Genomic DNA, 22,534 nt, shown 5'->3' with positions numbered 1-22,534 from the left:
CGTCTGATCCCTTGAAGGGTCAGGCAACCCCTCGCTCCCTGCATTGCCAAAAACATTCTCTCAGTCACACCACCCAGAGAAGCAGGATGCTGGCTCCACAATGCCGGGTTGGTGTTTAGGGAGGGAGATCCCGAGCAAACGGGGAGCTTACTCCCTGGGGTAAGCGGCGGAGCCACGACGAATGAACTCGAAGCTGGAAGAACGAAGAACCGCGGGACGGGACGCGAGCGGAACCCAGCCCGAAGGCCAGCGCCTGGGCTGGAAACCTAGGAGAGGCAGGAAGGCGGGTCTGAAATCCTGAGAGTGTGGAGGCGAGGTGCGGGCTCGATCTGCATGTGGAGGTGGGGGCAGTAGCGAAGCCTGGGACCCTGACAGCCGGCAGGACCAGGCCCCAACACTCGGAGTCCAGCCTCCAGGCGCGCATCCCCGCACGTGGGCGTGATCTTTGGCGCACTCTGGCGCCCCCTCCCAGGAGTGCGACGCGCCTCTGCCCTAAGCGGACCCCAGCCCTGGGCGCGGATCCTCTGCCCGCTTCCTGCACCCCGACCCGCAGCTCCCGGGCCCTCCCGAGACCCCCTGCTGGGCAACAGACGCTAATAAACAAAAGGCCAATTAGACGCTGGGGCGCGGCTGATGAATGGACCTTGCGCTTTCAGGCGTGGCGCCGCCTAGAGTTTCCTGGCGCACCGGGTCACGCGGGAGAAGCCGCCTCCAGGAGACGGGTCACGGCTGGGGTCAGAGGGTTCTCAAAACTCCCACTTTCCCCTGGCTACGGGGCTGGCTGGGGAAAGAAAAAACGGCGGCCGAGCCGAGGGCGCGGGCCAGAAGCTGCGGAAGAGGCGCGAGCGGCCCCGCCAAGCCGATCGGCTTTCGGTCGCGGTCCTCCGACGCTGGAGGCCGGCATCCTCTGCCGCCCCGCCCGCGACTGCTCTGAGGCGGCGCCCCAGTAATTCAAGCGCTGATTGCTGGAATAATAAAGATTGGTCTAGAAAAATGCGCGGTTACACAAAACGGCTGTTGTTTGCCAAACTCCGGAGCTAGTGGGGCGCTGCGGGAACGGCACCCCAGCCCAAGCCTCCTCACTAGACACACACATCTCGATCCCAAGACACACAGATGCTACCCTAGGGCTGGGCATGGACATCCATCAAGGGACCCCCTACCCAAACCCGGAGAAACGCCCCCGCAAGCCACACACACCGAGGCCACCCCCATCCTCTGAGATGCACAACTCCAGACGATTCACAGACACACTGTGCAACCAGACCGTGGCACACAAATTCCATAAATTGCATTTCCACACCGTCGGAGGCACTCTACAGCCTCACAACTGCACGTGCTGGCCCTACCTCAAAACAATCTAGACGCACAAGGACAGCTAGACATCTTGACCCAATCTGCATAAGTAGCCCCGGCCTCTGCAGCCTTTAACTTACTCAAACAATTAGCACTGACACAAATTGACTAAAGTCCTAGCTGTGACTCACAATTCTATTCCACAATCCACACAAACACCATTATACTACAAACTAGTTTATTCACCCTATACAAACACACAAGAACAGACCCTCACTCACCCTGCCAGCCATATAGCGACTTGCAACGGCCCACCTGTTGGCCGCCCAGCCCTCAAACCCCCACCACGGAGCGGGGCCCTGCGCCAGGCCTCCGAGTCTCCAGAGCCCCTCCCCAACCGGCCTGCACATCCCAGACTTTGTTGCCTGCGACTCGAGGCGGGGACGGGGAGGAGCCGAGATTTGCAAAGCCGCGCGCAGGCCTGAGCCCCCTTTCTGCCTGGCCCGCCTGGCGCGGCTCTCAGGCTGCCACAATCCGCCCCTCGCACAAAAGTGGCCCTGCAGGTTCCGGGCCGCAGCCAACGCGCCTACTTCTGCTCGGCTTGCCTGCCAGGAGCAGAGCCAGAGGGAGCTGGGAGCACTGGACACCCAGAACTAGAGCCAGGAAGTTCGGAGGTCGAAGGCTTCTCCTTAGGACTTTCTGGCGCCTCCGCGAGAAATGCACACGGAACCCATGTGTTCCTCACAGGAGGACGCAGCAACTGCACACGAGCGCGGTAGATTCCGTTTGACCCTCTGAGGGCAACGCAAACGGAGAACCCGTACTTCTCCCGAGAATCCACTTGGCCAGGGATCTCACAGGGAAGGTCTACAAGTTATTAACAAGGAAACGGAACATGGGTCAAAGTTGTATTCTACACTCCCATTCGGGGTCACAGGCAGGGCCCTATGGCAACGTGCATTGCAGTTCGCCGTGTCGCAGGAGGAGCTCAGAACCTGGCCTACGATGCCCATTGAGCCCTGCCCCGGAGCATCCAGGCCTGGTACCCATGTAGCACGAAGGGGCACATAGACCTGGGGCACATCGCTCCCACACCCCCCTGCGCAGCCCAGCACGCGCACAGCGCGAAGGGAATGCAGAGGCAGGGCACACGCGCACCCTGCCCCGCGCCCCACGCCCAGATAGTCATCGTGGGATGGTATCTCGCAAATATTTATATTCCTCAGCGCCACGGCAGCCCGCGTCCACATTAGACGCTCTAATCCTGCCACTTTAAATAGATGAATTAATAAAGCAAACGAGCGGCTAATAAGCTGACTGTCCTGCCTTTTTGAGGCGGAGGAAGGACTCGAAAGTGCGCCAAATTTGTTTGCAGTGGATCAAGGCGAGCCGCCTCTGCTTCACTTTCTTTATCTTAATTCCGACTTGAAAAGATATAATTATCTAGTTTGAACAGAGCTGCTATCAAATCCTTCTTTGGGCCGGGAAGGGGGGCGTTGGAGTGGATTGCGGCTCTCTGAGCCGCTCCGTGCAGCCGGAGATAGCGCGTAATGAAGATGTGGAGGCCTGAGATACAAAGGGCATTAACCTCATTAGCATGAAACCTTTTCTTCTTACCATTGTGGGACCCTTTCAGCCGCCTAATCCCCCCTATTTTCAAAGCTTGGTTTGTAATAAAGCTTTTAGTTGTTTTTTTTTTTTTTTTCAAAGCTAATAGTATTCTCTGATGATTTTATTGCTGTTACACTGTATAGGACGTTTACCAAAAATAAAATAAAATAAATCTTCACCACCAGCCCCCTTTTCTTGTGCTTAAGAAAAAACATCAATTATACAATTTCGGCAGAAATAAACCTTTTATTAAGACGAAAATTTTTTTTCTGGACAGACCATTCTGAATTTTAAGGGGACTGAGCTTGGTGTTTGAGGTATTACGGGGGGTTTCGGAAGGTGAGTGGAAAAGGTAATTCGTACTTGAAGAGAAAAGGATGCCTTGCGGGAGTACAGACTGCAAAGCACTTGAGACCGCTCATGGTCACCGGAGGTCGACTGTCAAAGCACCTGGAAGGCCCACAAGAGTTTCCAGGACACCCCCAGGTGCACCTGTCCCTGTGAGACGCAAGCCCAGGACTCTCGAGGCCACCCCGTCTCCCTCCTCCCCCAGCAACTCCTGGCAGCGAAGCATCCCCCACACAGTACACACACCTTCCAAGAGGGGTCTGTGTGAAAATGCACTATGACCAGCCAGGTTTCTACAGAGGGACAGAGATGGGGGGAAAGAGGGGAGGGAGGAGACAGGCAGAGTTGGGGAGAAAGAGATGGAGCATGAATTCTACTTTAGAGAAGAGGAGGAAAAAAAGAAAGAAAAAATTTCCATAGTGCCCTATAGTCCCCACACGTGCACAGAATGTCTAATCTTAACTTTTCAAGGCAGGATGTTAACAAAGCTTGTATTTTTGCCCTGCATTGTAACTTGGCCTTATCACAGTGTAAAGGGTGGGGAGATTGTCCTAAATTATGTCCAGGCAGCCCCCCTGGATCTGTGGATTAAGAGATTAAAGGAGACCACTGGGCAAGGCCTCCTCTTTCCCCTTCATATTCCTGGTATGATAATTGCTTAAACTGATTTGCACTTTCACAAAAGCTCGCAGGACGCTTTGTAGCTCGAACAGAACAGACGAGGTTTCTCTATCAATGGAAATAAAACTGATTAATGCAGCCTATCAGGATAAGAACCAAATGAAGCATGCAAAAACAACCTCGTACCCCCAGAAGGGGGATGGAGGGAGGGAAAAAAGCTAAGTTTCCTCCAAGTCTGATTACAACTTTTTCTTTAATGTTAAAATTAAGAGTCGAAGGTTTCTCAGAACACTTGCCTTATAAGGCTGCTGAGGTCCTGAGGCTCGTCCCATCACCTTCGGCAGGTTGGGGCCAGGGTGAGAAGGAAAAGAAGGAAAAGCAAGCCTTGTACTTTGGGGTTTAAAGTCAGAAAGTTGAGAAGTTGCAAGATTCTGATTCTGCTACCTGTTTTCCCCAATATTCTGGGAGAATAGTCTTCCATGTGGAACTATATGTCCAGTGTTTTGTTTTTTAATAACCAGAGGTTAAGATAAGTAAGCATTTTAACCTGAAGTTCAAACTAAACTCCCTCAGTAGGGCATACAACGGGCAAAGTTCTGTTTGGAAAACTTTTCTCCCATCCCTTTTCTGAAGGACTTAAGTTTTCCTAATCTTCTCCCTTCTCCACCCTGATCTTTCTTTAAAACGCTTGAGAATCCATCAATTTGGCCCTTTCGTGGGTGAGGAGCCTGGGTTTCTTGAGGCTATTTGGGGAAGGACCACACTCAAATTACTGTGATACATTTTTAAAGATCCACTTCAATTTCCCAAGACAACTACTCTGAGGGCATATTGATAAATCTTTATTGACAAAATATTGACATTGACATACTTCTTGGAAGTATATAGTGTGTTAGAATTCTAACAAATTAACACAAAACACAAAAATATTTACATTCTGGTATAGAAGACATTAAGGAAGCATTTGTCACTCTCTTTAGTAAGTCTATGATCTTGGAATAGAAACTCAGTGCTTGAAAACTTGCTGCCGTGTGCTTGGCCACACTTAACATCATCCCCGCTAACTACAGTCCTTCGGTTTTTGCAATAGATAGATTTAAAGTTTGTAATAGCCACTGCAGTGAATGGTTGAACTCGGCCAATTTCTCCAACCACTAAAAGGAGAAGTTTATCTCAGGGTTTTAAGCCTCAGGATGTTAGGAAAGGGAATGTCCAAGAAATATAATTAATTTAGGGGTTTTTTCCAGAACAAGTCCTGACTCTTTTGTGGGCACCCTCCCCCACCACCCCCAGCCCCCCCGTCGTCCTGTTCCCCGTTTCTCTGTAAGAGGACCACTATCGCCGAGCCTACTTCATTTAGCTTGCACAATCACTTTGACATCAGAAGGTATCAAAAAGTGTTTACAGACTGCACATTTCTTGGAAAAAATAATCAAAATAAAAAGCACACAGAACTTGTCTTTAAAAGGAAAAGAAAATTACAATTCATTTTCGGTCTTTAAACACCATTCACCCATCAACTGCTACATGCAATTCAAGGTTTTGAAACAGGTGTGGGATGGGGCTAGATATGGAATTTTCGTTTGTTGTTACTAATTGTTTTTAAAGATCGTGGGGGGGGAAACACTGCGAAGTGAAAGAAAAAAAAAAAAAAACACGTCCGGTGCCTGGTTGGGTTGTGTTTTTTATCATCATCATTATCATTTTTTAAGTGGACTGTGATAAACGGAATACCTGCCAATCATTTCGTCTCCCCAGTTTGGTGTTTGACTGACAGCTCCCCTTGTCAGAGTGCACGTTCAGCTCTCTCTCTCTTTCTCTCTCTCCCTCCCTCTTTCTCCTTCTCTCTGTCTCACTCACTCACTCAGCTGCCTCTTTAGCGAGGGTCCCTTGTTGATGAAGGAGCCTCCATCCTCTGCCCTCTTGGCGCGGCCTCAGGTTGGGACCCTGTGCCCTCGCTGTCCAAAGTCTTCGCGGCATGCCGCTGCTCCCTCCGATTCCCTCTCCCTTTTTCGGTGAACGTGTATGCGGTTTTTGTTTTGTAGGTATTTTTTCCTTTTCCACCTCTCCCCGTCTCTGTTTTGCTCCATGTTGTCCGTTTCTGTGGGGTTAGATTTGTGTTTTTAATCATCTGAGGTCACGTCTATTTCCTCCGGACTTGCCTGCTTGGTGGCGATTCTCCACCGGTTAATATGGTGCGTCCCTTTTTTCTTTTGTTGCGAATCTGAGCCTTCTTCCTCCAGCTTCTGCCTTTTGAACTTCGTTCTTCGGTTCTGAAACCATACTTTTACCTGAGGGTGAGAGGCAGATGGGGCGAGTTAGTTCTTTCACAGGATCCTTCTAGAAGCCAACTGCCTGATTCCTTCATGTAGCCCAGACTCCAGTCCCAGACTCAGCAAAGACCCAGCCCCTCAGAAGCTTGTCCTAAGGTCCAGCCTCCCCAAGGCCTGCTCTCAGGGAGCCGGCCCCTAGTGCGCGGTGGAGAAGAAGCCTGGCTCCCTGCCCTTCTGAGCCTTCCTGAGGAACCTTTCCCCAAGGCCCAGGGCGCACTGAGCCCCTTCTCTCCTAGCCCTGCACAGGGCACCTAGATCCCGCTGAGAGCCAAGCCTTGCAAAGCATGGGGAGCCCCTACAAAAATAATAAATGATTAAAAATAAAAAGAGACGTTTCCCTAACTCCCTCCAGCAAGTGAGTGCAAGAGAGACCTTGGCCCGCGGCTGCTACAGCTTCCCTGAGAACCCAATGTGCTTTCTATTTTCTGCTGATCTGGGCGGCGTTTCCTAAATATAGCGTCTTCTCTTCGTGGCGCGGCCCTGGGTAGGCCATCAGGGTTTGCCTGCGCTGCGTCCTCTGTGCAGGGGACTCTCAAAGGTGAGCAGGAAGAGAATAGGGCTGAGGGAGGCAAGGAGAGACGGTGGAATGTGCAGGCCTGCAGACCAACCCCCCTGTACCTTTATAGCTAGGAAAATGGGTTCAAAACTGAAAGCTTCTGAAAGACCGTGGGTTACACAGAAAGTAAGAGAGAACCTAACAGGAGGGGAGGTGACAGCAAGCCCCCCTTCCCTCCTCCTCAGAAGCCCCGGAACAGGCTGCTGGTCACACAACCTCAGACCCTAGTCCCATCACTTCCCACCAGGGTGGGGCTGGAGGCCTGGCCTCACCAGAGTGGCTGCCAGAGGTCTCAGGAGCAATAAGGTGAGAGTCGGCTGCTATCCCATGGCCCCCTGGGAAAGCTGAGTGGTGGGTCCTCACTCAGCCGCCAGACAGTAACACAGTCCAAGCTTCCCAGCAGTGGGGTATAGGTAAGGGAGGCGGCGTGACTGCACTTCTGATACCCACCCCCCACAACGCCTGTCCTATCTGGGTAACAGTACCCCAGCCCAGTGTCAGTCCCTGGACCCCTGGGGTTCACTCCATTCCCTCCCTTGAGGCCGTTGGCCGTCCCGCCTTGCTCTCCCGAAATGTCCCAGTCCCCCAAAGTGCTGCACGAAAAAGCTGAGCGGGAACAAGGCTGAATTTAATTTGCTTTGAATTTGCTAATTGAGGGGGAGGACGGTTCATTTCTCCCCGGCGCTGGCCCAAGGCGCGCGTCGGTGCGCTCGGGGCTTGACACGCACACAAAGACTCCAGGCAGCGTGGGCAGCGAGGCGGACAAAGACCACCGCCGCCTCGGCTGTCCAGGAGAAATCAGCCGGGCCGCGCCTGGGGCCGGGCTCCGCACAAACCCGCCAGGCCCTCCTCGGTTTTAGGGTGGGGAACGCGTTGTAAAACAAAAGCCTCGACCTTTCTGCGCTGCCCAGAAAAGTGTTACAACTTAATCTGCCCGAAAACGTTACTGTTTACTGGGAACTTTGACCCCGCCCTGCGGCTCCGTGTACAGTAGCGCCTACTGTAGCCCTAAGCCCCCTCCCCACCCTGGGCTAAACCCAAGCCAGGCCCGCCCAGGGACCCTGCTGTGTAGAAGGCCTGTGCCCTGAGGCAGACCCTCTCTGCAGCCTCCCAGCTTTATTTCTCTGGTGTAGGGTACACACCGGACGCTTGGCCTCCATATTCTGATCTCCCATCTTCAGGGAAGTCACTCGAGCCGACCGTGTGAGCCATGGGCTAGCAGTCGCTCAGAACTCGTCTTTAACCCATATCTGGTCCTTACCAGCCTCCAGCCCCAAACACCCAGAAACCCCACTGTGCTCTCCAGCTTCCTGGACCCCAGCAGGATCCTCACACTCTCGCCAAAAGTCTCAATAGAAGTGCGGGGATGTCTTAGCCAGGACATGCCCACTGGACAGAAAAACAACTCGGCGCCTTTCCCCCAGAACCGAGGGCAGGTTGGCACTTACAGCCCCTTTCTGAAGCCCAACAAAGCCAAGCACCCTGAGACATAAATCCCGAGCCCAGGCGTGGAACCAGCTACCAGGACCTGTGCAGAAGGCCCTCACAGAGCTCCGTGCTCTTGACGGGCTTGGGAGCCAGATTTGGGGTGGGTGCGCACGCCTACATGGGTTCCTCGACCCCGGGGCTCACTCACCTGAGTTTCGGTGAGGCTGAGACTGTGTGCCAGCTGCTTCCTTTCGGCGCCTACTACGTAGTGATTCTTCTCAAAGGCGTGTTCCAGCCTTAGAAGCTGGGACGGGGAGAAGGCGGTTCGGATCCGCTTGGGCTTTCGGGCCAGCGCGTTGTGCAAAAGGAAACTCTCTGGGCTAGTGTCGTTCCCTGCGGAGGCATAGCAGAAGTCCCATTAGCCGGGCCGCTCCTACCGCAGCCACGCACTTCTCCCGAGCCGGACTGGCGCAGCACCGCGCTCCGGGCCTTCTCAGAGCCCGCGCCGCTCGACCTGCGGGGGCCAATGGTCCTCCCGAGGGCGCACGAAGTGGACGTCGGCCCAGCTGTCCGGCCCGGAACGCCGGGGCTCCACCTGTGCGGCACCCAACCAACAGCTGCCCCGGCGGGGCCAGTCCCCAGGCTCCTGACCTCGGCGGCCTCCCCAGCCGCCCTGGCGCCGCGGGACTCGCCACCTCCTTGCCGGGCGCTGGGGGCAGGGGAGGGAGCCGCAGAGCCTGGCCGGGCGATTGGCGCCCACAGCCCGAAGAAACGACTTTCTCTGCTTTCTAACCTCTCGGGGAACTTTGACCCAGGGTGGAAAGGCGGCGGGCTGCTCTCCACAGTTTTCTCAGAGATTTATTTTTAAATTATTTGTTTTGTTGCCCCTCCGGAAAAGTACAGAGGCCGGGCAAGTCATTGCGGCCAGATCGGGGCAGAAATCTCGCCGGCTGGTGTGCCGGGCCACAGCCCCTGTTGCCTCTCGAGAACGCGGCTCCCGGGCTCCCGGCTCCGGAGAACTGGAAAAGAAACGCGAGCGAAGGGATCGAAACCCAGGGGGGTTACCGAGTTGCAGGCACCGCGGTGACAGTCTGAAACGCAGGAAGATCCCAGTGGCTCTGGGTCTGGTGGGGGGACCCTAGGCATGACTGACAGAAAATGAGGAAGGGTAGCCCTAAACTTTTCGAGCAAAGCCTCAGAGTTTTGGGTTTACTCTTTAGGATAGGAAATCGATTCTCCAAAAACCCAAACAAAGAAAAACAAGCCGACAGTACAGGCGGGATGCAGGCAAATCTAGTTCGGGATTAAAGGTGAAAGGTTTTTGGGGGTTTTGTTTTTTCTTTCTTTGGTTTGGTTTTTAAAATATGGGGAGGGAGATGACGTCTACCCGACTCTAGGCTCTGGCAGGAACGCAATGGGTTAATGAATGGACAAGCCGTGGAGTATTGATCCGCTGCCGCTGGAGGTAGGTCTTTTGCCGACTCCAATCAGTAAACTAATTACTCATCCCCTTTTCTGAAGTTTTAACTCTCCTCCTCCCACCCCGTACCCAGAGAAAAACAAATAAAAAATATCGCAGGAAATGAAAACATTCGAACAGATCTTTCCCTCAGACAGTTTCCTGACCGAGTTCTTTTTTTTTTTTTTTTTTTTTTTTTAAGAAAGAAAGAAAAACAAAAACCAGACCGAACCTGCCTTCCCGCTGCGACTGCTCGATGCCTCAATTAAGCAGGTCGCGGCGAGATCGCCGAGCCCTGGAGCTTTCCACCCGCACAGGTTCCCGCCCCTCCCCAGGCCTCCGAAAAGCAGGAAAGAAAAAAAACAATCTCATACTTTTTTTCGGGGGCGCGAAGGTCCTTTCGCCTCCAGAAGAGGGTGAAAGACCAAGAAGTCGCGGGTCTGGGCTGAAGGGGCGCAAAGTGGGTGGTGAACAGGGTCGAACGCAGTCGAAAGCAAGCCTATCGGCCTGGCCCTGTCCGCACCCCTGGGAGCCAGGACGGTTGGGAGCATTTCCGAGGGTACCAGGAGCCTGGGGCCCCGGCGGGCTTTGTGCTCAGAGGCACGGGGCACGCTCAGCCCAGCCTGCTCGGATCCCAGCGCACTGGGGTACAACTCCGTCGCACCCCTTCCCAAAGAGTCAAGCGGCCCGTAGGCCATCACTCCAAACCGGTTATAGATTCGGAGACTGGGGATCGACACCACGCCCGGCCCCGCGCCGCCTAGTTTCCCAACCCGGCTCCGGAGGAACCTCCGCCCAGGCCTTGCCAAGCGCCCACCCGAGGCAGGCCGGGGGCAGAGAAGGGTGCGGCGGGAGCGGCGCGCTGCAGTCCCGCGACGTGGCACGTACCTTGGAAGCGATGACCCAGATATCGATAGCGGTGGATGAGCCAGGGGTAGAAGGTGGACGGGTCCCGCTGCTGCGAGGCGAAGAGGGGGTGTGGCGAGTGCGAGGAGGGTAGGGGGTGGGCGGCCAGGGCGTGCGGCGGCGGCACGGGGTGCACTGGCACGGCGGGGTTGGGCGGGTGCGAGACCGCCTCGGCGAACACCAAGTCCGGGTTGGAGTAGACGCCCCTACCGGCGGCGGCGGCTGCGGCCGAGTGGAAGCCGTTGAGGAACGGATTTATGGGGCTGGAGTTCGCGTAGCTGAGTGCCGCGGGACGGATGGGGTCCTCGGAGCGCGAGGCGGGCAGGGGACTGTCCTTGGCCACCAGCGACTCGATGGTGAAGCAGCGCTTGGGCGCCGGTTGGAACATGCTGCGCCGAGGAGCGGGCGCCCTGGGCTCCCAGCTCCCGGCGACCGCCGCACGCTGCCTCCGCCGCCCGCTGCCCGCGGCGAGGACGGACGAGAATTGGGGACTCGTTTGTTTGGGGTGGGGGTGGGGGTGGGGATGGGGGGAGGAAAGGAAGAAAGAAAGGAAAGGAAAGGAAAGGAAAAAGGAAAGGAGGGGGGAGGGAGAGGGAGAGGCGAAGCCGAGGATCCCGAGAATCTTGCACCAAACGCGCCCAAGCTGGAGAGAGGGGGAAAATCCTTCCAGAAGAATTTGCAGGCGTGGATTGGGGTAATTTTTTTTCTTTTTTTTTTTCTTTTTTTTTTTTCTTTCTTTTTTTTTTTTTTTTTTTTTTTTTTGGCGAGATAGCGTGGGGGGATCGGAGTTAGAGGCAAGGAGGAGAAGGGGGGAAAGTTCTCGGGGGAGGCAAAAAAAAAAAAAAAGTTTTTTCTCCTCCGCAAAAGGCGGGCAGGGCGCCCTAAGTCCAAGGACAATCCATGGAAGTGTTCGCTTCTTCACAAGTTGTGCAAACGATTTGTTAGTTCATGAGCCTAATTAGTGCGGGGATCACATAAACAGCTTCCTCCGAAGCCTGGTAAATGGCTTGATGATTGGTCGCTATTACTCGCCCTGAGGTGGAAGGGGGGAGACTCTTTAAAGTGCGTCAGAGGGAGGCGAGCGCCTGGGAACCCGGAGGCCTGGATCCGGGCCGAGAGTGGAACGGAGTCGGCGCCGCAGTCTCGGTCTAGCCTCCTGCCGCCCGCCGGGCCGCCTGGCCTCTCCGCGCCTTCGCCCCGCGCTCCCAGCTCACTCGCTCCTGCGGCGCCCGCTGCGACTTCTCCTCCTCCTCGTTCTTCGCCTCCTCCTCTTCCTCCGGTTTCTTCTTCTCCTCCTCCTCTTCTTCCTCCTCCTCTTTCCCCACCTCCTCCCCCTCAGCCACCGCCTCCTCCTCCACCAGCACCACTCCCTCCGGGGCACCCCGGTCCCTGCAGAGTCCCTGGCCGGCGCCGCCTCTGCTGCGGCCCCCTGAATCCCGAGCCTGCTGCGCCCAAGCTGGTAGGACAGACGGACAGACAGATTCCTCACGTCTAGCGCTCCGCCGCTGCTGCCCCGCGCCGCCCCACGTCGGGGGAACAGGGATCGCTCCGGGAGCACCGCGAGGGTAAGCGGGCGGGGGCTGGTTCCTAGTGAGAGCTAAAGGCGCCTTACGGTTTTACCAATCCTCACGCTTAACAAAACTCCCAGCGGTGTCCTAGGCCGGGAGGGCGCCTGCGGTACGGGATCCTCCCACCCCACCAACCACGCTTAGCATCGAGGTCCCAGGGTTGGTGCCTTCGCGACTCTTGACCCGGCTCGTTCGTTTGGGAGTAGGAGCTGCCTACCCTGCCAGAGCAGTGGGTTTCCAATTCGCTCCCGCTCTCGCCCCACGGTCTCTAGCGTTTTCTGTCTGGAAGGGTGCTCACCTCCTTCCCCGAAACAATTCCTTCTGGAATATCTGGGACCCGTAGTCCAAGGGTAGGGGAAAGCCCGATGTGGTGCTACTGTACTATTATGGTTCCGTCATAGCTATCTTTGTTAGTGTGGCCAATGTTATTATTATGGATGCTATTATTTTTATTATTTCTATTATTATTCTGCCATCTGTTGTCCCACAGTCGGGTGGCTGTGCAAACCTAGTGCAACTAGGGACTGCGGATAGCATCTCCGGTCCCAGGCCGTGTCCGCATTTTCGAGCTCGCCTTTGGTTTTGGGATGATTTTAGGGCCGAGTTCCCTCGTCCCCATTGGCTCGCGCGGCGGCATAATTATGATCACATCCCCAGGCTGCTGGCGCTGCTCTCTGTTTATTGGTGGTTAAAGATCTATTATCTATTCATCAGCCACCTCTTTTTCTTTCTTTCTTTCTTTTTTTTTTTTCCAATTACATTCTTCTAAAGTGAAGTACTAGCAGGTATTTTGCACGTTTGCAATTAATGATAAAAAAAAAAAAACCAAAAAAAACAAACAACAACAACAACAACAACAAAAAAAAACACCTAGCGTCCTTTAAATCCGTTACTCCCAGGCCCCTGTCATTTCTCCTAAGAACGCAGAAATGCCTGTGTTTGGTGACTAGGTTGCCATGAGACCTGCGAGAGAAGTCGATGGGAAGGGGAAAAAGAGTGAAGTCCACCGTGAGCGAGGCTGCACCGCCACCAGATGCATAGTTGAGGGGTCAGGTCTTAGGACAAGCTACCTGCTTCCTCCCTTGATTTCATCTGCTCTGTATTTACATTTGTGTCAACTACTCTTTTATTTCAGATATAATGTTGTGTTGGGGAAAGTCTCCAAAAACCTCTTTTGGGAAATCAGGCAAGAGAGGGGGTGGGAGCAGTGTTTTCTGGAGTTGTCAAGGCACCAGACAGATTCTTGGGTATCGGGAAGAGATCATCTTTGCTGCCCCGCCCCACACCTTCCCTGGGAACACACATACACACATTCGCACATGAGACAGATGTGCGCCTCAGCTTTGCCCTCACAGTGGGAGACACCTGCCTCTCCCTTAGGCTTTGAAGCTCTGGGAGGGGGTCCTGGCCCAGTATTGTCCCTCCGTCAGTCCCTGGAGGCTTTTCCTTTCTTCTTTCTCCTCCTCCCTTTTTTCCAGGCCCAAAGATTCTGGGCTTTGGATCCAGCTCTTGGGGCGGGGGGTGCATTTAAAGATGCACCTCCCTTGGGCCTGAACCACTGTCCCCCAAAATATTGTCTACAGTTCAGAAATCTCTCCCTCAATTAGGCTGTAAGGTTAGAGGCCCCTCCTCTCCTAGACCGTGGAGCCTAAAGCCAAGGAGAGCCTAAAGCCAAGGCAGAGGGTGGAGGTCTTTTGGCCGTGCCCAGCCAGTAAGCCCAGGGTGAAGCTAGAGGTCAGCCCTCGGATTTTTGAAGTTGGAAACAAACACCCAGCTTAGGCAGACTGTGGATCCTGAATCCTGGCAAGCAGGAGAGGGCACATTTCATGAGAGCTTCAGAAGGAGGACTGGAGGGCCAGACTCTGGCAGTGCCCTCAGGCCAGACCCTCCAAACACAGGCTGAGACTCGAGGGTTGCAAACTGGAGCCACTGAAAGCTCCACGCTTAGTGATCTTAGGTGGGGGCATAAAAGTCATTGACTTTGAGGGCAAGGGGAGTGTGTTGGAGATAGGGTGAGACCCAGGTGATGTGTAGGGGCGATGGGTGCTTTTCCTCTTTTAAAACTTGCAGCCCTGGGCACTAAGGTGCAGTCATTATTCCCTTAACCAGGACAGTGTTGGACTGGAGATGGGACCCCTCAGCCTTCTGCCCCAGACAGGACATTTGGCTGCAGCAGAGGGGTAGCCAGCTCCACAATCCCATTCCACTCGGCCAGGATCCTCTGTAGGCCACCAGCCTTTTACAAACTGCCCTTCTGTGGCCAGGCTTGCCCCAGGGGTTTTAGCTAGCCTACAGGTGAGCAGGGGTAAAGGGGCAACAGGGTCTGAGGTCTAGTGTCCCCCTTCCTGAAGGGAGCAGGGCATGCTAGTCCCTCTGCTCCAGGTGCTGCTAGACCCAAGCTGCATTCCTGCCCCTTGAAGGAGAAGCGGGTTTCCAGTGAGTCTGGAGGTTTGGAAATCCTGGAAGCTGGGTAATCTATGCTAATTCATGCACTGGGCCTGAGGAGCCCAGGGAGGTTCTCAGGGTCTGGCCCCCATGTGCAGGGAAATTAACTAGGATAGTAACTCATTAACCAGGCTGGCCAGTGGAGGTGTGCCAGGGTACTGGGTGCTATGTTCTGGACTGGACCCTGTGCTCCTAGATGGCGCAGCTGCCCTGCCACTCAACTTTACTTGTGGATTTGGGCCTTGCAGAATATGGCCACCTTTGTTCCTTAGCCACCCAAAGAATGAGTGTTTGGTTAAGTAGCCCTGTGTACAGTGGGAGATGTGGGGATTTCTGAGGCTCCAGCTTAGAGCAAGGGGCTTCCTTCCCCTGCCCCATGTGTGCCCCTAGCCACTGCTGCCTCTTGGGCTCTGTAGACTCAGGAATCTACCTTTGCAGGCAGCTAGACTAGCATACATTCAAAGGTTCTAATTCCATATCTGTCACTGAATGACCTTGGGCAACACGAAAACCTCTCCCAACCTCATTTTGTCATGTGTAAAAATAAAGCCAATACTGCCTCGGAGGCAGTGGGGGTGGGGGGAGGGTAGCAGTCAGCTTGTTTTGGAGGATGATAGAACTATTCTACTTCCTGATTTTGGTGTACTTTACATGACTCTATATGTTTTTCAAAACTCACAGAACTGTACATTACAAAGAGTGAGTTTCACTATATGTAATTATACTTTAATGAATCTGCCTTCTTAACTGTGTGACCTTGGGCAAGTTACCTAATCTCTCTGTGCCTGTCTTCTCTGAAATGGGAATACACAATAGTACTTTTGCATTGGATTTGTTCAGTGAGATAAACAAAGCAAAGTGCATAGAAGTTGTGTGGCACATTATGAACTACAATAAAATTTCACTCCTGTCCTTGATCCTGCTGTTATTATTACCTACCCACTTCCAAGGCTTGTCACTGGGTTTCAGAGACTGTGAACAATATAGCTGTCCAAACATCCACTAATGCTGGTCTCACACTCCTGCCACACTCCTCTGTGCTCCCCAAAATGCTGACGGCTTCTCTAGGGAGATGTTGGGGTGATCCAGGCCTGGAGTCCTGGCTCCTTGATTGGTATCAAAGGGCAGAGACTCCTGGGGGATCTCTGACAAGCATCTGCTTGGAGTTTCCTGCAAGGCCCCCCGGGGCTTCAAAGCAGCAAATCGCAGTGCTTCACCACGGCTGTGCTCCGTGCCAGGCCTGTGAGGTACTTGGGTGGGTGCATGGCCTCCTGCGTCTGAGAATAGGTGTGTGGGCGCAGTCTGGGGTCGCCACCAGTGTGACTTTCACTTTCTTGAGCCACGGTTGACTCATCTGTGAAAAGGAAATAGCAGTCTGTTAATGGTTGTTGAGAGGAGTGAGTGAGCTGATGTTTAATTTAGCACACTGTTCGAGTTCATCACATTTTCGTTATTGCTAGGCCTTGGCCTTGTACGGTCCAGTCTACCCGCTACACTCTGCCATGTCTTGGTCCCTGGTCGCCGAGGTTCGGGTCCTTACGTTGAGCCAGCACGCTGAGCCCACACTGTGCTCCCGCCGCGCAGCGCGGACCGCACCGACGCCCATGAAGGGCTAGCCTCTTCCCCGCCCGAGGCGCGCTAATGGTGTCCCGAGTTGGGGAGGCCTCCCAGGCGTTAATTCCTCCAACCCATTGAAATCCCAGTCACACCGGCCTCTCCGAATGCGTAGGGCGGCGGTGGGAAAACGAAAAGTATAATTAATGCCTTTAAACCGTTTTTTAAAAATTATTACGACAAATCCCTTTCTGGCGTCTTCCCCAAAGGCCTCTCTCCAGGCGGGCGCGGCGGCCCGGGGCGCCGATCGGTGTGCGCGCAGCGGCGCCTAGTGGTGAGGGCCGCGCGCGGGCCTTAACCCGAACGCCTGGGGAGCGCCGGGGTCCGGTCGCGCCGCACTGCCGATACCGCCATCCAGGCCTGCAGAGGAGGTCTAAGGAAGCTCACTGGCTTCGGAGGAGTGCGGACGGCTTGGAAGTGCGTCCCTCCTGCCATCATCAGCTCCAGCTCTTGTCTTGAGAGTTCATCATCTACGCTGGAATTCCAGCTCCAGTAGGAGTAGGGCTTCCTTCCGAAGGGGGCGCAGAGCGGAGCCGGGGTGGGACAGGTTCTGCTCCAAGAACTAGGAAACCGTGATCACCTGTGCCAGAGAGACGGCCAGCGACTGCGCAAACGCGGCCACAGTTCCAAGCCTGAGGTCCCATATCTCCGACCCGGGTGGTTCAGAGAACAGGCCTGGGACGGCCTGCGCTGGCCCCGCCTGGGGTGGAGTTGGAAGAGCTGGGGTCCCGGGGTGCGACTCTCCCAGATCCGCGCCCCCTCGCGGCCGGCTGACGACGCTGGACACAGGGGGTCCTTGGTTTTGGCAGAGGTGGCAACTGATTACCCCACACTCTGAGCCCACGTTGGGCCGCCGCGACGGGCCTCTGGTGACTCGCCCATTCCTCCCGGAGGGAGCGGACCCCATCCGTCCAGGGGCAGCCTGGCTCCTCTGGTAATGTGTGGCCCTGGAATCCGCTTGGGCTTTACTGGAAACTCGTGTCACAGGAAGGCGGCCTGGCCTGGGAGCGGCACCCTCATCATAACTGCTCGGAGCTCGGAGCCCTTGCGGCAGGGTCTTGACCCTGGCCCTGGCCTCCGTGGGATGGCTGCAGGGGCGCTGTCCTCCTCTGGACATCCGCGCAAACGTCTGTGTCTTCGGAGACCTATCCGTTTTGAGACCCAATGTTTCAGTGAGGAAAGGAGTCATTGGCAAGACCCCACCGTCGGGTTTTATCTCCTTCATCACGTTGAAACTCGTCACTCCCTCACCACACACAAGCTGTCTCGATTCATTACTGAAGGCAAAGAAATAGAATCAAAGGGGTTCCCTGTTCCTTTCTCCCTCAGCTGCCTTCAAATGAAAGCCTAGGACCCAGCAAGGATGGGGAGGGACAGACAGACGTACACACTGACTAGAGGACAGGAGCTAGGGAAGACGGGCACTCTCCTTCGGGGGGGCTGCCCAGGATAGGGATGAAGAGAGTTTCGTCTCTTCTGTACTCTCTCGGGATGAGGAGTGGGTGGGAGTGAGGCATGCCCTTCCCACCGCCCCCAAAGCTGCTTCTCTAGGAGCCCACCAGAGCTTGCACCAGCTCCTGAGCTCCCAGAGGACCAATGTGGGAAGCGAGAAGCGGGAGCACCTTCCACGCCTCTGCAGCGCTATCTGCCTTTTCGTGTGTGAGGCTCTGCTCTGCCCCTGAGGGCCCGACCGGCCTTTTAACTTGGAGTCGGGCGCTTCTAGGGTTTCTTAGCGTCCATCTGCAAGCTTAGGCTACTTCTGAAACGCTGGCATCCCAGCAGCCCCTCTCTCAGGGGCTTAATCATCTCTTCCTTTAGAACTTCCCCATTTTCTGGACGTGGGGCTGCGCTGGGGTTTGAAGGGGAAATCCTGCCATCTGATGAAAAAAAAGAAAACTGGAGGTTTTTTTCTCTTGGATTCTGCGGCCGTCCTTGAAACGTGGGAAAGATTAAGCGGAAGACTTAGAACACTAACAATTCCCTCTCACCTGTTTTAGCTTTGAAAAAAAAAACAACCGTGTGCTCAAGCCCATGATATCAGTGAACATCACAATCTGGTGTGGTCAGTTAGGAAAACAGTCACGATACCCACTCTTCAGATGAGAAAACTGAGGCTCGGGGAAGTTACACGAAATCACTCCGTGCGCTCCCACCTCCTGGCCGTGGGTGCAGTGATCACTCCACTTGGAGCCTGGGAAGACCATCCTTTCCTCCCCACACATAGGAGTCAGCCGCCCCGCGCTCAAGCCAAGGAGAAAAGGCAGGGAAGAGTGCCCTGCAGGTGGACTGGGGTGCTCGCGGCAAGATTCGCCCAGGCGGCGCCCCCTGAGCTTGGCTTGTTTGCACTCGCCCCGAGGTCCTCCAGGCCGCTCTTCCCGGCCTCAGGCTCCGTCCCCACGCCCCCTTTCTTCTTCCTGGTTTGGCTCCTGCGGACTCCAGCCCCGAGTTTAGGACTGGAGGACCGGAGGTGGTCGGTGGCCTCCCCGCTGCCAGTGAGCGGAAGCGCGGGCAGGGCAGGCGCTGCGTGGCTGCGGCTGAGACTCGGTGCGCCCAGTACCCCCACGTCGCTCGCGTGGGCGACTCACAGCGGCCGGGAAACCTCTGCTGGTGGCCACAGAGCAGCGCCTGCGCAGGCGGGTGGGAAAACCGGTGCTTCCAACCGCAGCCAGCGAGGTATCCCCAAGACCCCTCGTCCAGGGTCTTCTGCTTCCCTGGCTCTGCCCGGCCTGCGCGGAGACAGCCGGGGGACAGAAGAGACTGGGAGTTTCCGAAAAGGCTCACGGGGGTCTGACCACGACCACCTCCCCCATCGCGTGCCCTTCAAAGACCACACCTCTCCAGGAGCAGCCGCAGCCCAGCCGGACCAGGAGGCCCTAATTACTGGCAGGCTCTGCTGCAACTCGTGGGGGCCCGGTCCCCAGGGAAGACGGAAATAATCCTCTGGTTCCAGCCCCCGAAGCTGCCCCCGCTCCCGGCCACCCGCGCATTCTGGAGCCCCTCGATCCTGGATGTTGGCCGCACCAAGCCTGGCTACCCTATTTTCATCTCGGCCTCTGGGCGCAGGGAGGCTCCGTGCACCCGGCTTCTCCTGCGGCCACGCGGAGCCCTCGGCTTCTTGGCCGGCCCCTGGTGTCTGGAGGAGAGGCTGCGAGTGAGGCCCGAGAGAGCCTCTGGAGACCCACAGCAGCCGAAGCCCTCCTGGGCCTCCGAGGCCTCCTCTACGCTGGGCCCGAAACGTCCTCCCACCCCCGGCGCGGACCCGGAGAGGCCCGACCGCGGCCGCCCTTCGCTTAGCCGGAGCCGCCAGCAGCTTGCCGGGGGCGGCGTGCGCAACAAAGGGTGGCATCGCGGCGGCGCGGGCAGGGACAGCATTGATTCAATATTAGCTTTTCATTCCAGTCTATTGTGCCCATCTGAGATAATATTGACTCTGAGGTGAGAGCCCACAGACGACAGGGCTTGTCTTACACGACGCTGCAGGGCACTCGAAGGGAAGAGAACCAGAAAGGGCGAGTTAAGAGACTGCGAGTAAAAGCTGCTCGCTCTTCCGCGCGCGGCGCGCTGGCCGCCGCCGGCTCCCCAAACCTTGGACGGGGAACTGGGGTTCGTGGGAGGGCCGAGGGGTGTGGAGTTGGCTCTGAGAAAGGGAGCTGTGCGTTCCCAACGAAAACAGCCCTAGCTTAACACACACTCCCATCTGCCAGACACTTGATGTTCAAGTTCCCCTTCTCTGTAACTCTGGAGGAAAACTAATTCCCCCACATACTGTTTTGGGTTGCTAGTAAGCCAGAAGCGGCCACTGAGATATTTTCCCCTTGTTAACGATGTAACTCTTTAGGGTAACTCTTCCGTCAAAATGTTTCTTCTATTTCCCCAGCCAGTGAAGAGTAAACACGCAGCAATTATTATTAAACTGCATTACTTGCGAGAGCGTGTTTAATATCAAATTTCTAACTGCGTATTTGGCTTTGCGTTCAGTCGTCTGGTTGCAGCCCATCCTTGAGTCCCCTAACTGCCTTTCTAACCGCAACTTTAAAGGGCCTCTGGAAGGTTCCAGTCTTGCATATAAAGATTCGTTTCAATTTTCAAATTGCCTCTAAATGCCTCCGTTGGAAAATGGCACTTTGTGTTGTTTTACGTGTCGGAGACAGAATACTTAGGCTTACACTTGGGGCACTAAACGCAAAACGCTCAGGATTTGCAGTGAACCTGGTGAGTGTGCCCTCGGGTGTCATTTACAGAATTTGTGCCCTCCCCCCAATTGGAGTTTGACCTCTATCAGAGATAATCTGCTCACTCCCTTACCACGTTGAGGAGCTGGTCGTTTGAGATCTTTTCATCCACCCCAAAGACACGTGGGCGTGTGGGGCACTGGGATAGGGTGAGGGCTGGGGTGGCTGCATCACTATGGGGAGACCCCGATGCGCTTTTCTCCTTCCTCTCCAGCGCCTTGTACTGAGCTGGTGCTCGCTCCGCCACAAGGAGCAGCTCGGCAACTTGGCTATTTCAGAGGGCATGACGTCTCCTACTTACCATCTATAATACAGATGGTCTGTATTATATACTGTTTAACATATAAAATGTATTATGTGGTTTCGTATCGTATATTAGTATGTATTTAACATAGAGTTCCTATGTATTGTTATATTACTTATCTAACATATTTTATCATACATTGTATCATGCATGTTGTATACGATTCTGGATATATATATGTGTGTGTGCGTAAATGTTTTTGGAAGAGTCTTTAATCTCCCTGCAAGTACCCATTTGATCATTTTAATGTAACTTTTATAAAGTCCTAATCGAAACCACTTTGAGACCAGCTACGTCTTTATAGCAATACCGCGAGGTCCACTGTTGGCTCCCAGAAAACGTTGGGGAAAAGGTAGCTGCCGTGAGGGGCAGCAGGTCCCCACTAGAAAGTGGTTTTCCAAATGTCCACTCCCCCGGGAGAGAGGAGACGCTGTGCTGGACTCCGCGGCCGTCTTCTCTCCTCGCTTGTGTTAAGGTGGTTGTTTTGGTTTTGAGAGAGGCCGTTTAGAGGCTCTGGTGATCCCTAAATTGATGTCATGAATTAAAAATGAATGTGAGGAGTGCAGCATATGCTCGGTTGAAGCGTCTGGGAGCTCCGTGAGGCCTTTCACCTCTGGTTCCGGGCTCCAGACGACAAACTGCGGGGCTCCAGCCGAGGTGCCCGACGCGGGCGGGCCTGGCAGAGGGGAGGCGCCGCGCGGGCTCCCGCAGGTCCCCTACTCCAGGTCGCGCCCGCCCGCCCCGACGCCGGACTAGGAAAAACTGCCCCAGGCTTGCATCGTTTACAGATCAGATGGTCCTAACTACAGTCTGCTTTTAATACCAATTGAGAGCTAAAATAAGCAAGCAGTCGGGAGTTCCCCTTGGAGGGCAGGGGCCAGGTGTGCTGGAGGAAAATAAAGTCGAAATTTCAGATGTCTTCACGTTATCGCTCCGTTAAAAGGCAAGAACCGCGCAAGTGATTCAGTTTAGGGAGGGGGAAAAAAAGACGAAGTCAGGCGTAGCCAACGAAAAGATCAAAAATGAGAAAAGTCCTAAGTTTACAGCAGGCATCCCCAAACTTTTTACACAGGGGGCCAGTTCACTGTCCCTCAGACCGTTGGAGGGCCGCCACATACTGTGCTCCTCTCACTGACCACCAATGAAAGAGGTGCCCCTTCCTGAAGTGCGGCGGGGGGCCGGATAAATGGCCTCGGGGGGCCGCATGCGCCCCGCGGGCCCGTAGTTTGGGGACGCCTGGTTTACAGCCTGATAAACAGGAGGCTGCTAATTCAGAGGCCACGGAGTTGGGGAGAGAAATTGGGGTGGGGAGGTGGAGAAGTGGGGAGGTGGGGAAGTGGGGAGGTGAGGAGGTGGGGAGGTGGGGAGGTGAGGAGGTGAGGAGGTGGGGAGGTGGGGAGGTGGGGAGGTGGGGAGGTGGGGAGGTGGGGAAGTGGGGAGGTGGGGAGGTGGGGAAGTGGGGAGGTGGGGACGGTAGGCTCAGCGAAAGAGCAGGAGGGAGAGGAGACTGTTAGGATGCTGGGCTGTTTGTTTCCCAAAAGCAAAAACCCTCAAATAGTAACCTGTGAACATCTTGAAGAACAAAAGAAACTTGGCTAAAACCTGGACAACCAGCTTAGACTCCCCATTTCTGGCAAAACTTGGAGTTCATTGAGGCCCAGAGCCCACTTGGGATCTGGTCCAGTTCCCAGCCTTGGGAAAGGTGGTTGTGGGTGTGGAGAAGTAGAGGCGATACTTCCCTGCTCTGTCCCTGAAGGGGCTCCCAGGCACCTGCTGGGATGAGCTGGGAAGTGGGTAGAGAAGACTGAGATCA

The 22,534-nt window shown here is 55.0% G+C and overlaps 1 protein-coding gene and 2 long non-coding RNA genes across 5 annotated transcripts in view; 1 reads left to right on the top strand and 2 right to left on the bottom strand.

Annotated features, from left to right (window-relative positions):
- The window catches only part of LOC141580734 (uncharacterized), a 44,209-nt gene extending 42,543 nt beyond the window's left edge, over window positions 1-1,666 (bottom strand). For both annotated transcript variants that reach the window (XR_012513027.1, XR_012513028.1), the window contains exon 1: window positions 1,578-1,666. This is a non-coding gene — a long non-coding RNA (uncharacterized LOC141580734). The remainder of the gene's footprint in view (window positions 1-1,577) is intronic.
- A 3,036-nt stretch (window positions 1,667-4,702) lies between these two features.
- EMX2 (empty spiracles homeobox 2) lies at window positions 4,703-11,612 on the bottom strand. Of its 2 annotated transcripts, XM_010333349.3 has the most exons (3): window positions 10,541-11,612; window positions 8,402-8,586; window positions 4,703-6,167 (listed from the first exon to the last, which is right to left on the bottom strand). In XM_010333349.3, the coding sequence occupies exons 1-3, from the start codon at window positions 10,944-10,946 to the stop codon at window positions 6,000-6,002; spliced, it is 759 nt and encodes a 252-aa protein (XP_010331651.2). In that variant the 5' UTR covers window positions 10,947-11,612; the 3' UTR covers window positions 4,703-5,999. The 2 variants fall into 2 exon arrangements, with proteins under 2 accessions (XP_010331651.2, XP_039321234.1); XM_039465300.2 differs by lacking the exon at window positions 8,402-8,586.
- Window positions 11,613-12,033: 421 nt separating this feature from the next.
- The window catches only part of LOC141580657 (uncharacterized), a 57,539-nt gene continuing 47,038 nt past the window's right edge, over window positions 12,034-22,534 (top strand). Inside the window, exon 1 of the long non-coding RNA XR_012512941.1 lies at window positions 12,034-12,123. This is a non-coding gene — a long non-coding RNA (uncharacterized LOC141580657). The remainder of the gene's footprint in view (window positions 12,124-22,534) is intronic.

The sequence above is a fragment of the Saimiri boliviensis genome, chromosome 12 (assembly GCF_048565385.1).
Source record: "Saimiri boliviensis isolate mSaiBol1 chromosome 12, mSaiBol1.pri, whole genome shotgun sequence".
NCBI classification, from domain to species: Eukaryota; Metazoa; Chordata; class Mammalia; order Primates; family Cebidae; genus Saimiri; species Saimiri boliviensis.
This window is presented reverse-complemented; position numbering and strand designations above follow the sequence as displayed.